Source organism: Python bivittatus, unplaced genomic scaffold (assembly GCF_059951505.1).
Source record: "Python bivittatus isolate LINGU-HERP-01145 unplaced genomic scaffold, Pbiv_v1 ctg000270_np1212, whole genome shotgun sequence".
Taxonomy (NCBI): Eukaryota; Metazoa; Chordata; class Lepidosauria; order Squamata; family Pythonidae; genus Python; species Python bivittatus.
In genome coordinates, this window is record NW_028277050.1 from 3,067,625 (window position 1) to 3,083,907 (window position 16,283).

General features: G+C 38.0%; 1 protein-coding gene across 1 annotated transcript in view; it reads left to right on the plus strand.

The window, feature by feature from the left end:
• SPAG17 (sperm associated antigen 17) overlaps positions 1–16,283 on the plus strand; it is a 119,773-nt gene that overhangs the window by 73,104 nt on the left and 30,386 nt on the right. The window contains exons 31-38 of the mRNA XM_088138620.1: positions 623–814; positions 4,702–4,814; positions 4,939–5,069; positions 5,850–5,977; positions 7,172–7,354; positions 10,312–10,425; positions 12,444–12,486; positions 14,748–14,850. Coding sequence (XP_087994746.1) covers positions 623–814; positions 4,702–4,814; positions 4,939–5,069; positions 5,850–5,977; positions 7,172–7,354; positions 10,312–10,425; positions 12,444–12,486; positions 14,748–14,850 — 1,007 coding nt within the window. The remainder of the gene's footprint in view (positions 1–622; positions 815–4,701; positions 4,815–4,938; positions 5,070–5,849; positions 5,978–7,171; positions 7,355–10,311; positions 10,426–12,443; positions 12,487–14,747; positions 14,851–16,283) is intronic.

The following is a 16,283-nucleotide window of genomic DNA, read 5'->3' on the forward strand; positions in this document are numbered from 1 at the left end:
GCTAGCATCCAGAATAGTCTTTATTTGCAAGGATGCTCCTGAGCCCATGTAGACTTAAGAGAGCTAGAGGGGATATCAACTGGATATTCCCTGTGTTTTTGTATTTTCATTTTGGCTGACTTGCTTGTTTTTGATGTGATGTTATGTTTTGCCAGCGGTTTTGTTTTGATATGGTGCATGCTTTGCTTGCTTGTTCATGTGTGATATGGCTGAATCTTTCTCTGAGCTTCATCAGTTGCCTCCTGTGAATAGATATGTTATTATTTGGGACTCAGTATCTTGCTGACATTACAGTTTCTGAGCCTCATCAGTCTGAAGTAGGTGCTGGAGCATAAAACTTAGTGCAAAATAATAGTTTTGCATTGTAAAACTCAGATGCCACAATTCCTTTATCCTTAAAATCACAAATTACATTTCTTTTAGGCTTACTAGTTTGCCTTTAGAAAAAACTGATATTTTGTGACTAAGGGCGCATATCTTGGTAACTGTTCTGTCAGACTCTCATAATATTCTTTTGAAATTGCAAATGTGCTCACTAGTCCAAATTCTGAAAACCTCTGAAGTGCTGAAGAGCTGGGTATGCTTTCTGATAGCTGAATTTCTTCCTTTATTATTATGGTAGATTTTACCCATAAACAAGGGCTCTCTCTTCATCAATGAAGATTACTCTGCAGTTTACTCTCCAGAGACATTTGAAAAAGATGATAGCGAACTGATGTCCAGTGATGAGAACCAGCATGTAGGGAAATACATTATGAAACACAATTCCAAGATTGCCTGTGAGATGACAGACCTTGCAGGAAATACTTTCAAGGTAAAATGGAAAGGTTATTTTTCAAATTATTGAATGCTCTGTCCTATGTAACTTGTTTTAAAATTTCCTAATGGATTAACTTTATGGCTTTTAATTCTGATGCATTTAAAAATACTTAACCAGAATATCACATAGATGAGTTTTTTTTCTTAAAGATACATTTTGCTGCTGGATAATCAAAAGTAAATTCTCCCCAAGGCCATAATTGATATTTCATCAATTTATGAATCTGAAATAGACAATTATAATAATTTACTCAAGCCGATATAATTTCAGATAATCCCATTCCACAAATTTCAGTATGATATATTGTACTCTGCACTGGCAGCTTTACTTGCCTGTAATGTGGACTGTTTAAAAAAATACAGTAGTTTCAGTATTATCTATTAGCATTGGAGGAACACTTACGCACCCCCACACACCCTCCCCAAGCCTCGCTGTGCCTCCCTCACACCCCCTTGCATCCTCGTGCACCATCCCTGACCCTCGCCACGCTACCCTTCCACCCCCCAGTACCCCCATGCACCTTCCCTGAGCCTTGCCACACCTCCCTCACACCCTTGAACACCCCCACACATCATCCCCTACCTGGCAGCAGCCACTTACCTGCCTGTAGACCTGCTTGCAGGCTGCTTGGCACTTGCAACTTCTTGCTGGCTTCCCCACTGAGTTGGTTATGGGAGGCCGGCAGGAATTTGCCTCACCTAACGACTGTGGGATTCAGTTAATGATGGCAACCGGGACTGCAGGGGTTGCTGTTGCTAAGCGATGCAGTTGTGCTTTACAACCGCATTGCTTAGCGACAGAAATTCTGTTGTAAGTCGATGACTACCTGTAATTAAGGGTTACATATTTCTGTCCTGTTTCTTTCAGTTGCTCCATTTAGAACATACTTCTCTTCCCTCCACTCCCACCCCCAACAGCCTGAAATCACAAAGTGGCTAGGAGCTATTTTTTAGTGGCATAATTTTGGCCTATTAATGGGGGACAGTTAAAAAACAAAAACAAACAAAAAAACCCTTGTAGATTCATTCCTGATCCTTCCTATGATTTTACAGGTTCTCTGGAAGGCATAAAAATTTGCCTACTCCTACAATAGTGGATTGCTTTATTATGCTTCAGTTCAAGATCTGAAGCAGAATTTCACTGGGGGTTATTTTTTGAAGGTTTGGATGTCTCTTCCTTGAGTATAAGGGGGAAATTAAGTAATAGCTATAACTGCACATTCTCTCCTTCCCTTTACACAAAGCTTTGCCTATGGGAAAATTGACACTTCCTCAATTCTTCGTTATGGTTTCTATGCAATTCCATATGATTTAGCACATGCACCAAACCTTCATCAGGCACCTTCTGTAGACCAAATGCATTTGTAATGTACAATCTGGCTATAAGTAATGGATTTAGTGGTGTTCTGGGTAGAAGCTGGAAGCATGTAGGTATGTGTGGTGATCTGTAGGTTTCTTGTGTAATGTGGTGTTTATGTGTCCATGATGTAGGTTTACAGTCACATCAAGGAGGTGGATTTGTTCTGTAGATAGGTCTAGGCTGAAATTGATGGTGGGGTGAAAGTTGTGGAATCATGATGGAATTCGATGAGACATTCATTTTTATGGGTCCAGATGATGAAAATGTCATCAATGAATCTCAAGTAAAGGAGGGGCTTCATGGGATAAGAATTAAGAAAACATAGTTCTAGGTCAGCTATGAAGATGTTGGCATATTGAGAAGCCATGCATTTTCCCATGGCTATGCCACTGATTTGCAAATACATGTTATTGCCAATGGTGAAGTAATTATGGGTGAGTACAAAGTCACACAGTCTGGTACAAAGGCATTACTGTTTTAGTGTCAGTGATGATGTTTTGGATGATTTGAAGTTGAAGTTTGTGGGGCATATGGTGTATATAGTTCCTCAATATCCATGGTGGCTCAATGGTATTGTGATTTAATTTAATTCAAGCGTAGGTTTTGAGAGGAGGAATATACATATTAAACAGTATTATTTTGAGTCCTTTGATTTTCACTAATTTTGTCAGGAGTAATTGGTTGAGAGGAGAGAACATAGAGAAGCTAGACTGGAGATTGACATTAATAAGAGTAGCTATGCCTCCTTTTGGCTTCCCTCTCCCCTTACTTACGGTTGCTTTAATCCAATTGCTGTGGAAGCTATCCGGGTTGGGCTTATTTAGAGCCCAAGTTTCTTGCAAGAATAAGATGTCATATCTTAACAAGTAAGTGTAGAAATCATGATTTTTGATAATAGCTGTCCATCCAGCTGTGTTCCATGTAATAAGGGAGAGGGAGCCTATTTTGAAAGAGAGTCAGTTGCTTAGCTCTTGGGATGTTGCAGGAGAAAACTCCTGTGACAGAGGGAGGACTTCAGTGGAAGGGCATAGTAACTTTTTGTAACTTGAGGCGGGGGGTGCATCCCAGGCTTCTCTTTGTTGCCCCAAGGGGATTTCATTGGGCAAGAAGGAGCCTTGGCTTATGGAACTACACATGCCAGTGTTTGAGATCTGTTGTAAGGCCCCTGGAGTGGAATCTCCCCTTTGCAAGGTATATAGTGACTAGGTTCAGCAAAGGGGTCTGGGTCTCATCTAAGACTATCAAATCAGAGGATGCTTCCTTACTCAGAGTGTTAGAAACCTCTTTTCTTGCGAGAAGAGGGAGACTTGCCTTATCACTATCTCCCTTCAAAGGAGTGTCCCTGCCAGGGGTTGACCTTGAGTGCAGATGGCTATCTGTTGCTTGGAGGCTTGCCTGAGGGGTTTGGCTTTGTCCCAAACTGCTTCCCATGGCTGTGCAGCCTTTCTCTTTACTGGTGGCAATGGAGCTCTGGTTTCCACAAAAACGTGGGAGGGGGAGATATGATACCTGCACAAGAACTCTCCCATTCGCAAAAGTGTTAAAGGGAAAACTGTACATTCAAAGGTGAGCAAGTCTGTTATGAATCCAACACAGCTTGGGAGCCACTCTATGTCTTGAAGGTCACTAGGGAGGAGTCTGCAGAATAGCAATTGTTTGAGTGAGAGAACGATGGCTTTTTAGTGTGCTGTCTATCATAATTAAAGTTGTTTCCCTCTATTAGGAACATGACTCGATTTAGCTGAAGGGTTTGTCCCCTGCAGTTGTTATCACTTGGTGAGGTGCATATTTGGGGGGCTGCATTCTGCCCCTCCTTAGGAGAATGAAACTTTCTCCACCTATCAAGAGTTTAGGAGTTTGTTGTTTATGTGTTTCTCTTCTTCCATCCTAGCCATTAGTCACTCTATTAGGGCTTTTAAACTGTCAGTCTTATTATTAACCATCAGTTGCTGGTCATAGATAGATATTACTGTTTGAGCAGCGAGTAAACAGTTTTAGCAACTATTTCCACATCGGACTCAAAACTGGAGATTGGGGTCTCATCTCACTCTCCAAATCTAACTGAACCTTCTCCTCCAGGATAGTTAGTTCCTTGCTATCCCAATCAAGCAAGGCCGATATGTTACTAGAGCAGACAGATGACTCACCTTGTGGGTTATTTGGCCATAATAAATTCTCAGTTGTAGGCTAAATGGAACTTTGGCCATTCTTTGATGAGGAAGGGTTCATCTTTTGATGCTTCTTGCCTTTGCTTTTGTTGTCATGCTTATGCTTAGTTTTGGGGCAAATTCTTTTCTTATCACTGTTATTGCTGGCATTCTCCATCTGCATCATAGAAGCAGGGAGGAGAGAGAGTGGCTGCAAAGGCTGGAATCGGATAGTCCAAATACTGCATGATTGTGGTACCTCCTTTTTACATGTTTATATGGAAGATGCTTTTGCATGCACACTACAAAGATCTCAGTATGCAGAAGAAACTTGGGGAAGCATAGTTAAGAAAAAAAAATTTTTTTCTATTGCAGGTCATGGCAGATGGTACCACATCTGTATCCACTCCTACCATCGATACTGATAGCAAAGAATCTGAAACAATAGAAATTCAGACTCCTGTGATATATGGGGAACATGCACCCAGGTATGTTGTGCATAAATGTTGTGGACTTATCTGTAATTCGTCCGGTAATTCTTGTGGAATGATTCTTTCTCATAATTTGCTTGGCATAACTGAACTGATCCCATTTGTGGGGCTGATGATCTAGATTCTTCATTGTCCATGCCGATGGCTCAGGAACTGAACTTCTCCGTACCAAAGAAACAGAAGAATATCTGGCAAAGGCATATGGTGATCCTAATACAGCTGTTATTCAGGAACCAATACAAGAATGCCCAGGTAGGAATGCATCATTTCACTAAGATGTCTCTTGATTCTCTGAGCCTTACTCCAGAATTAGATTTTTGCATTTTAATAAGCAGACCTGAAAACAGGATCTCCTCTGAATAGATGCATAAACAATTCTGCTGTAAGTGTATATATGCATTTTTTAAAAAAAAAATTCATATGCCAGTTTCAAAATTGTACTTTTAGGGGGATTTTTTATGTTCCAAGAGCTGCCCAGTGTATATTACTATAATAATTTCCATGTTTAGGTTGAACTCTTTGGGACTGAAAATCATTTCAGCAAGACTTCCTTAATCCTTCACCTTTCTGCTACATTATTTTCAAAGAAAAATATTATAATGTCCCAGAAATATCTGCTTACATGGTTGCATGAGTGTTTTGAGAATTTCCTGAGACATAATTATGGATACTTGATACTTTTCGTTAGGCCTTCTTTTTGTTTTAGGGAATGTTTAGAAAAATAAAAAAAAATTATATAGAATTTTAAAAAATATTATATCTCCAATTAGTTTTAATGCCAGATAGCCTTAAAATCTAGTTCACAACTATTCTTTTCCATACTATGGATTTTTTAAGACTTGGGAAGGGCGGGGCAGTAGAAAAACTATTAGAGTTTCTGGACATATTTACCTTGATTTTAAAACATATTTATATTATTTATCTCTATTAATAAGAGGAAGCAATAGCATACAAATATTCCACAGTACAAGCAGCTACCCATGTATTCTTTCAGCAAGCATTTCCAAATTTTCTCTGTATCTTTCAAAACAGGAGTCCTAAGCATTACTGTTCTCTGCCCTTTGACTGAAGTATCTAAGTGGGTAATGAAAACAGACTCTGCCACCATCATTCCTTATAATCTCCAGTCCAGGGATTGGAAGAACTTTCCTCCTGTTGAGGTATGTAGCTTTCACATCTGTTTCCTTCAGTGCTTGACTATAATATGACACTTTTGATCTTTTAAGTGACACTACATTATCTGTTCACTCCTCTTTAAGCCTTGTTTCCAGCCACATCTGCAGGGATGTGTCTATGTCAAAATCTGCAAGATGACGAGTATGACATTTTGATCTGAGCCCTTCACCCTTTGTGTAAATGTTGACATCACATGCATGTACAAAAAGGATGAGGCGTGGACTATGACATCCCATTCTGTCATCTTGTAGATTGGGACCACCCCCATGGATGCCCCTGCCTATCTCATTGGCACCTGGCTGACTAAGAAGCTTAATAAGTTAACTAAAAGAAGTATACTGTTTCTGAGGATAGTTTTTAATCATATTCTATTTGCAAGAATGAAAAAAAGCAGAGGAATATGCAGTGATTTGTTGTAGTCTTTCTTGCCATTAGCAATGCAATTCCATATGAGATTGAAAGAAGAAAACAAGAAGGGTGCAGTCCTCCTTACTAGTGGTGTCTGATTCATTTTTACTTTTAAGAATCTTTGTTTATATTTAGTTGAGCTAGATATAAAAGACATTTTAATGTACTCATGATAACAAGGTCATGTAACAATCTTGGTCTCAAAAGCAGTATAGGTAGTCCTTGCTTACTGACCACTCATTCAGCAACCATTCAAACTTACGACAGTGCTGAAAATAGAGAATTATGACCAGTCCTCAAAGTTGTGGCTGTCGCAGCATCCCATGGTCATGTGACTGTCATTTGTGACCTTCATAGCCAGCTTCCGTCAAGCAAAATCAATGGAGAAGCCTGCAGGAAGTCACAAGTCGCAGTCACATGACATTGGGCTTAACAACCCATGTGCTTCACTTAACAAGTGCAACTGGAACTGCCAGCACTGCTGTTGTAAGTCAGTGCAGTCACGTGATACCATGCTTAACAACTGCACTGCTTAGTGACAGAGTTGTCAATCCTTATTATAGTCGATGAAGACTATCTGTAATTATTTCAGTTTTCTAAATTTACTTACATCAAGATATAATTCTTGTTCTATAAATAGCAAGCATTCCTATCTATGGCTGAAATTTGATTTGATCATAGGCTGTTACTGAACATTTTATGTAGAAGGAAGTCCAGTAGGATTATATAATAAGCAACACTCTCCTTTTTCCTTTGTCATCTGGATTAAGAGGAAGACTCCTGGCCCTCCGTTTGGAATGCATGCTTGGAAAGGCCTGTGCATTGAGTTCAAGGAATTAGCAAGTTCTCCTGCACCTATACAAAAATGTCCAAATGTGCTCCAAATTCGTCAACTAGTCCAATATGAGCCAATCAGTGATGAATTAAGATTCAAGTTGCAATCTTCTGTCAAGGTAAGGTGAAGTCTGCAAATATACAAATAGATAACTCATGTATCCCTTAACAATAAAATAAAATAAGTGCAGTTGAACAAAAGCTGATCTATAATTACACATGTGTTCTAAATAACTTCAATTGCAGGATACATCCTTTTTATACTTTATACAAGTCGCACCAGAAATATATGTATTTTTAAAAAATATTTTTGATTTAAAAGTTACTAAACCTAATCACAAAAATACCTTGTGCCAATTCTCTGGATGTGCTATTCTTCATTCCTCCATTCTATTCCTCAGTACGTGGCAACTTTGCCAAGACCCAATCCTCTTGCCATGATTTGCTTCTGTGAGTAAAGGAGGAAGCTACTGAAAGGACATTTAAACAATCATGTATGTGAGAGGGCCGAAATGGTGGGAAGAGACAGCCAGTTAAATCTAACGAGCTGGAGTCAGGTGGACAAAAGGAGGCACAAACAGCTTTGGTGTGTGACCGTAGGGCAAACAGGAGAGGAGGCAGGATTTGCTGAAGTGTGAGAATGGAGATGGGCGTATATTTGAGACAGATGGTAAGATTTAGGCATGGATAAATGTGTGTGTAAATACGCCAAACATCCAACTTTTGTTTTCTTATCCATTTATTTCCTCTATTAGCAAACTAGAATTTGTGCTTTTGACTTTGGATGTATTGGTCCACTATAAAAATCAAGCATTGATTTTTGAATACTCAAATGATTTTAGAAGTATGCAGAAATACATATATTTGTAATTGAAAGATGTTCAAAGCCTCTAAAACATTGGTTCTCAACGGGGGCGGTACCTGGGGGGCGGTGGGAGGATGCTGAGGGGCGGTGAACTTGTTTTGGGTGGTAGGGGGGCGGTGGGCATGTTTTGGGCGGTAGAGGGGTGATGAGCATGTTTTGGCATTCGAACTTAATTTTAAAACTCCCAAAAAAATTTATTAAATCAATTATCCGGTTTACACCATTTGTACCAGCAATAAAACGAACTTACGTGATTGCTGCCCTCACACACTTCTAAGAATGGTGAGACGAATTTGTATTCTAGGTAGGATGACCTTGAAGAACTCGACACTACGATTCTTCTCCGATCCCAACCAGCACAGCGCGTGCATCAGCTGTTTTCCCGCGCAATTAATCGCAGCGCGTGCGTCAGCTGTCTTCCCGCGTGACTAATCGCAATGCATGCGTTGAGCGTCCTTTCAATATGAATGTTTGATTTGACCCGTGTTTCTTGAGTTGCTTTTCGTTCGCTTCATTTTTTTTGCATTAGTCATTTTAATTTTAATAAAAGGAATGCAATTACCTTCCAGGGCAAAAGTATCGAGTTAAATCGAACAAATTTGGTGTGTAAGTCTACTGAAAAAAATTACTTAAAATTTTGCCTTTTATAATTCAGTAACTCCCCCCCTCCCCAAAGGGTGGCGTTGAAAAATTTTCCGCTCCTTAGGGGGGTGGCAGCTTCAAAAAGGTTGAGAATCACTGCTCTAAAATGTCTTGTGAATTTCTACACATAAAGAATTTTGATAACAAATTGTTTTAATGCAGTTGAGAGCAACTGTGACATAAAATATTAAGAAAAATTAGAAGAAAGGAAGGCAGAAAAAGAGAGAGGATTGATGTATAACAGATTATACTGATTATCTCTGCCCACCCAAATAGATCTGGCAAGAGGAACATGCTTCAGGTCCCCTCAATTAAAAAAAAAACAGCTTGTGGGACCCAGGAAATGTGCCTTTTTGGTCATCGTGCCTACTCTCCGGAACACTTTACCATCCGAGATTAGATTAGATTGTCCCCAATCCTGCTGGCCTTCCAAAAAACACTGGTTATTTGCCTAGGGATAAGGGTTAGGAAGTTAGTGAAGGTGGTTTGTCATTCTTTTAGTTTTTTAATTATTGGCTGCCATTTCTTTTTCTTTGGATTATATGTTATGAACTTTTTACAATTGTTTATATCATTGTTTTAATCCTAAAGTCTGTTTGCCACCCAGAGTTGCTTCGATGAGAGGAGCAGCCATGTAAATCTAAATAAATAAATAAACAAATTTGGAGTATACGAGAATCAAAAGTGCCTCTTGCTTCCAGCTTATCTAATTGTGTGTATCTTGCATAATCCTTCCATTACCCTCTTCCTGAGTCCATCCCCTGAGAGGTGGGCGTTGAAATCTTCCAGTGTAAATGCAAAGAGACCATATGCATCTTCCCAAATATAAAAATTCTATTTTAGAATTATATATTATAAATTATATATTATAAATATATGAGAGAATTAAAATCTCAAGGCTCTTTACTTCCATTTCTCTTCATAAAACTATCAACTTGATATAGCTTTAGAAACCTCGTGCTAGCTTCCTCAAATAGCACTGATATTATGAAACTCAATCAAATTTGGCAAGGTTATCAAAATGAATATTCATTTATCTAATATTAGTTTTCATATGTACTATTACTTACCATGATTAAATATGCTTACTCAAAAGTAACTCCCACTGGGTTCAGTGGAAATTACTCTTTAGGGAACTGTATAAAGAATCAAATTAGAGATGTCAAGGCTTGGAAAAAACATTTTCCTCCCCCCCCCCATTATGATCCCAGTAAACTGCTGATAGCGATAGTACTTCAGATTCATATAATTAGACTAGTTAAATAAAGTTTCATGCAGTAAAATGTATACTGAGACTTCATCCACACCTCATTTTATTTTTCTGAAAATTATTGCTTTCTGTTGGATGCAGTACAGGAGAAAAACCTACGTCCAGAACTTCCTTTGTTTTTGTGTCTTCAGTGTTAACAGTTTCTTCTATTTGTTAACATTAAGGTTGTGCCTGGATATTTTCCTAATTATACAAAAATAAAGAGGTGCCACAAGAAATGTTTAAAGTAGACATTGTATGTTTTATTAAATAGGGACTGTATTTGTTAAGGCTGTTAACATTAATTGTTACCTTGTTAGGAATACATTAACAAAATCATTAAGCAAGAAGATGAGATGCAAGAAAGGATTATTAAAGATCCAAGAACGGAACAGGAAAAGGAAAATGCTGCAGATCTTCTCAAGTTAGTTATGGTGAGAAATATGCAAGCAAATTTTGAGACCTTCGTAAAATCATTTGCTACAGTAAATTATATCATCCTTATTCTTCCCAAATCTCCCAAACTTGGGGTTTTTCATCTATGGAAACTTCAGGGAGACATGTATGACTTTTTGCAGATATACAGTACTATGTCTTTATTGTCCTGTGAATCTTCAGAGTTTTGGGAGGATTCAGATTCAGTCTTTTTTCCAGAAACTTCATTTCAGTTCAAACATCTCTCAATTGTGCCAAATCAGCTGCAACAATTTTTAAATTACCTAATCTAATCTAATTCTAATTACAGAATTTATATGGCTGCCTATCTTATGCACAATAATCCTAGGCAGCTTTTTAAAATTACCTTTTTAATAGAAGGATCTCTTATTTGTTAAAGACTTTATATCTTGTTGCTTTTGCGAAATCTTTCCGTTTGAGGAAGATTAATACAATAAAAGGGCATTGATAGAAACTAACACTACAGTACTCCCTTTTTCAGAAAAAAGGGTTTTAAAAATTATTATTGTTTCCTCATTTTTATGTTGCTCATGCAAAATTATTTTGTTCATTTTGTTAAATATCTGCTTCCAGTTGTTGCATTGTTGTTCTTATGCAAAGTAAGGAGGACAAAAATAATCACTTGGATCCACCTCCAACACTTCAGGAGGTTACGTTATTTTTGATTCACCTCACATTTCATTGATGCTGTATCCTACTCCTGGAGAAAGAAAGATTAAAACATCTTTTAAAAATTACAGGCCAAGAGAATTATTTGTGAAATACTTTTTTAACTAACGATTTAATGTTGCACAGTTAGCCTGCTTCACTTCTACAGAAGGAGGAGAAGCACAACATTTATCAATCATTATTTCTGAGTTCACTTTTACCAATTTTTATATTGCACTGATTAACTAGAGTGCTTCCCATATTTCCATCTGGATGGTATAGAATTGTTTCTGTCTGTCATATAGCCATAAGGTGCTTCCAAATGATCCTTTTATTGTACCTTCATCCAGCTCCATTTACAGAATTTTGAGGGGTGGGAGCAGACATTGATTGATTGATTGAGATCACTGCATTATGTGTAAGTTCACAATATTTGGGGTGCAACTAAGCAATTTCCACCAAGAAGACTGGAATTTATCTTGGTGGAGAATCACAACCACCAAATGGCTTGGATTAAAAATTAATTTAAGCCTATAGCTAATACATCCTATTTGCACTCAAAATAATTTTAATTAAAGCCATTCTAGCCTTAGCCTGAAGGCTTAGAAGTCCCTTAGAAATATGCATGTATTTGAAAGCCATAAGATAACTTTGCTATTAATTTGACCTCAAACACTTTAGTCTGCCTGGTATATACTCTGGTTTCTCTTCAGATCATATAAATCTTTTGCCTTTTTAATTACCTTTTTTTTTTTTTTTTTACAGAAAAGCCTTAAGATGGCAGCTACCTTCTTATGACCTTCTCTTTTAATTATTGAAATTGAGCCCTACAAATGCCTATAGCACTGAAAACAATTCCAAGACATTTAAAGGTCTTAATCTGTTCAGTAACAGTCCCGTTAATTTGTCATTTAGGTCTGTATCTAGGGGGTCTCTTAAAAAGGCCACATTTCTTGCTTTTTGATAGTTAATAACCAGGTCATTATCTGTGCAATAGGAGACAATTGGTCTTAATGTTCTTCTCACTCCAGTAAATGAAGTTTATGTAATGACTTACCATCTGCATATAAAACTAATAAAGTAGGTTACCAGTTAGACCTGGTGATGGCAAATTTTGTGAGTTTTTCCACCATATCATAAAAATTAAATAGCAACAAAGCTAAAAGCCTGAGAAGTAGGGTCACAGCAGGAAACAAACCTTGATTGTCAATCCTAATTTGGAAATAGGCATTATCATGCAACATTTTAGTAAGTACCAGCAGGTTTCTAGCAATAGATATCTTCCGCTTGTCCCACAGTCATTCTGTATGAACAGAGTCAAGAGTTCTTCTATTTATGTTTATTGCAGTCTTTTCCCAATCTTGAAGAATCCTCAGAATTTTGTAATAGAGGTAAGAGTTTGATGTTCTAAGTTTTTAAAGCTTACTTTGTGGATTTAATGATTATTAATATTTTGTAGAATATTTTCCTACAAAATTTTCCTATTAATTTTTTTTTTAAATAAGGATTTTCATAATTTGAACTTTTTCTTGAAATTGGGAATCAGAATGTTTTAGAAGTTTACAGCATACTTCTAAATTAAAAGCAGTTCACTAAAAAATGTTTGTATAATACAAAAATATATATATTTGCAGAAATTGTAAACAGTAAAAATCTTACAAAAATGCATATGTTAGGAGAAATTTACATAAAAATTAGTAGGAGTTTTCCCAGAAAAAAATGTGCAAATTCACAAATGGATTCAGCAATGCTCTGCAATAACTTAGAGCAAATCTCCACAGCCTTCTTATCCTGGCTCAGGGATAGTCCACTAACTGTTTCCCAAGCACGTTTGCATGTGTCTGCCCGTATCTCAGTATCCTCCTGTAGCTAAGTCAGCCCAAGGATGCCTTAAGGTGCTACACTCTGGGAGTAGTGTTTTCCCTACTATCCACCTCAAGGTGCCTTAAACTAGTGGACTATATAAATATGATTGTGTGACAAAAGCTAACATTTTCAGAGGATAATATTCTTTTGAATTATATACCCAGTACATGGAACTTGACAACCAGACAACATAAGTGGATTCTCCGTGCCCTTGCTATCGCCAAAAGACTGATATTGTAGCATTGGAAAGATAAGTGTAGGGCCCCTTTCACTCAATGGATTGAAGACCTATTTGCACTTGCTACTTATGAATGGATTGCCTATAGAAGTAGACTTTGTATGGACAAGTATAATGAAATATGGGATTCATTTATACAAAATACACTGGGTTAAAAAAATGATAGTCATATAACTCTATTAGAAATATATATGTACTTGAATAATATTTGTATTAGATAAGCATATATAGAATTGTAACTTTATTGTTATAATGATATATTAACACTTTTTCTCTCTCTGTTGTATTTCTTTCACTTTTATGTTAAAGCACTTTTATGTATTTTTTTCTTCTTTTTGTCATCAAAAAACTTTAAAAAATAAATAAATAAAAAGGGCACCTCAAGACACTGTGTACAGGCAGCATAAGAGCACTGATGTGCATTGGGGAGGCAGTCTGAAATGACATGCTTCATGCCAGCAATCTTGTGGCTGCAGTTGGTTTTGCAAATTTCTTGTAGGACTACCCTCTCCAGACCCTGACTCCTTTGCCTTTTTTCTTTCTTTCTTTTTTATGTGGGTTGGTCAACTGCTTGGCCTAGAAGCCGAAGAGTCTTGAAACTGACCAGCCCGGGCCTGACTTATACTCTAAGGACAAGGACTCCCTTGTACTTCTGTAGACTGCCTAACAGGAAGTTCTCTTCCCAGTAGTTGGAAGCCTGGGCTCCTCACTTGCTCTCCTCACATTATGTTCATAGGGTGCTTTACCTCTCCCACACCAGTGCCCAAACATGTCACTATCCCTTCAGTAAGCCAGCTAGCTCCCTAAAGGACTTCTGTTGTCACTATAAACCCTACGGTTTGCAGTAGGAAGAAGAAGGCAGTATCTAGCAAATTTCTTTGCTTGCTTTACGTGGAAGAAAGTATGTCGTCCCTTGCATTTGCAAAGGGGTTTCTTTTCTAACTACCATGTATGTTATCTTCATTTGTTGCCCAGCTGCTTTCCAGTGCAAGTATCACTCAGGTAGCCCTAATTTGAAGTTCCAGTGTCCTTTGAAAATGGCAGCTGTTCAGGCATATGTTCTCAGTTTGCTCAGATTATTGAAGGAAGGAACCAGTGGAGGAAAAGCAGGCAATTCTGTGGGTCTGTCAGTTATGACCAATTTCTAAATTTCCCTGGGTTGGCCATTGATTTGGATAAAGCTTAGGAAGTCACAGCTTACTATGGTCACCCAAATGTTTGCATTTTATATTGCTATAGCAAGGGCTGAGTACTACTTGGAGATGTTCATATGGAAAAGGACGCTAGGCTTCCTATACACTTCCTGTTTGAGAAACAATAACTGCATGTCTGGAGGCCATTGATATCCAAATCCTGATTGGAGCTTCTCTGTACAGCAAAATGCCTGTAAACACACTACTTTGGGAAATGGAAGGGTAAATCAGGCCCTACTCACTAAGAGCAGTGAATGCAGACTTGAAGTGAAAAATGGCAACTAAATTTCTAATTTCTAAATTAGAAATTTAAACTAAAGATTAGTTTTTGTTATTTTTTTTCATGGATTTGCAGCTGCAATTTCTACACTGTATGAGCAGGCAATGATTTCACAGGTGCCAAGTTCATCACGAGAAGCCCTCTCAAAGCAAACAGAAGAATATTGGAAAAGGGAGAGGTAAGAGAATTCGGTGCAAGAAACATATCCAAAAATTATAGCAATGGTCTGTTATTATTGTATGTCTGGATATGTCATGTAGAGCAGGAATTAGTTTGGCAAAAGTATACAGTTAATATTGTACTATTTTACAAAACGTGAGGGTAGTGAAGGCACTCTTCAAAGCTTTTTCTGCTGTTGCTGCTGCTGATCTGAGTCTCCCTTCTCTTGGAGGCATTGGCATCTGAAACAATCCATCATAAGAGGAATACAGGACTAATTTAACTACAATTTGTCTTTGTTTCCATGGCCCCTATTGCTTTTATTATGATGATGATCCAATTCCCCTTCCTTTTATCAGGTTATAGAGCTACCTTAAATGCATCTCATCATTGTTGGCAAAAAAAGTTGCCCAATCTATTGGAAAACTTTGTTTCTCCAAGAAAATTTTAAAAATTAAAACCTTTGATTTATTTACTAATAATTGATAATAATTATTGTATTAATTAAAATTTAAAAAATAAAAATTTTTAAAAATTAAAAATTAAGAAAAAATAGCCACTTTGGTGCAATGAGAGCGAATTCAGGACTTTTAGCTGTAATTCAAGGGGTTTGCCAAAAGTGGGGCACTAACCATTCAGGTCCAGTAGTAATGTATGGCTGTGAGAGCTGGACCATAAAAAAGGCCGAGCGCCGAAGAATTGATGCCTTTGACCTGTGGTACTGGAGAAGACTCTTGAGAGTCCCCTGGACTGCTAGGAGGTCAAACCAGTCAATCTTAAAGGAAATCAACCCTGATTGCTCATTGGAAGGATCGATAATGAAGCTCAAGCTCAGATATTTTGGTCACCTAATGCGAAGAGAGATCTCTTTGGAGAAGACCCTGATGCTGGGAAAGATTGAAGGCAAAAGGAGAAGAGGACAGCAGAGGATGAGATGGTTAGATAGCATCACTGAAGCAATGAGCATGAAACTGAGCAAACTCAGGGAGGCAGTGAAGGACAGGAAGGCCTGGCGCAATATGGTTCATGGGGTCACGAAGAGTCGGACACGACTTAACGACTAAACAACAACAACAACAACCATTCAGGAAGTACAGTCAGTGGCATACCCATCATTGGTAGCTCATAAGTAATGGAATGAATGGTTGACAAGCAGCTACATGGCCAGGTGTGGCCTGTTTCCTGGGTACCCCATGACCAATCAAGCAGATAAAAGGCCTGGAGGTGGTTCTGACTGTTACATTTTCATTTGGTAGCTGTTCACTGGAACTCTCAACATGAGGTTCAAAGAGGTGTCCGTGCAAGTGAAGGAGGCCATCATTAGGCTGAGAAAACAAAATAAATCCATCAGAGAGATAGCAAAAACTTTGGGAGTGGCCAGTACACTTTGGAACATCCTGAAAAAAAAGGAATTAACTGGCAAGCTCAGCAACAGCAAAAGGTCTGGAAGAC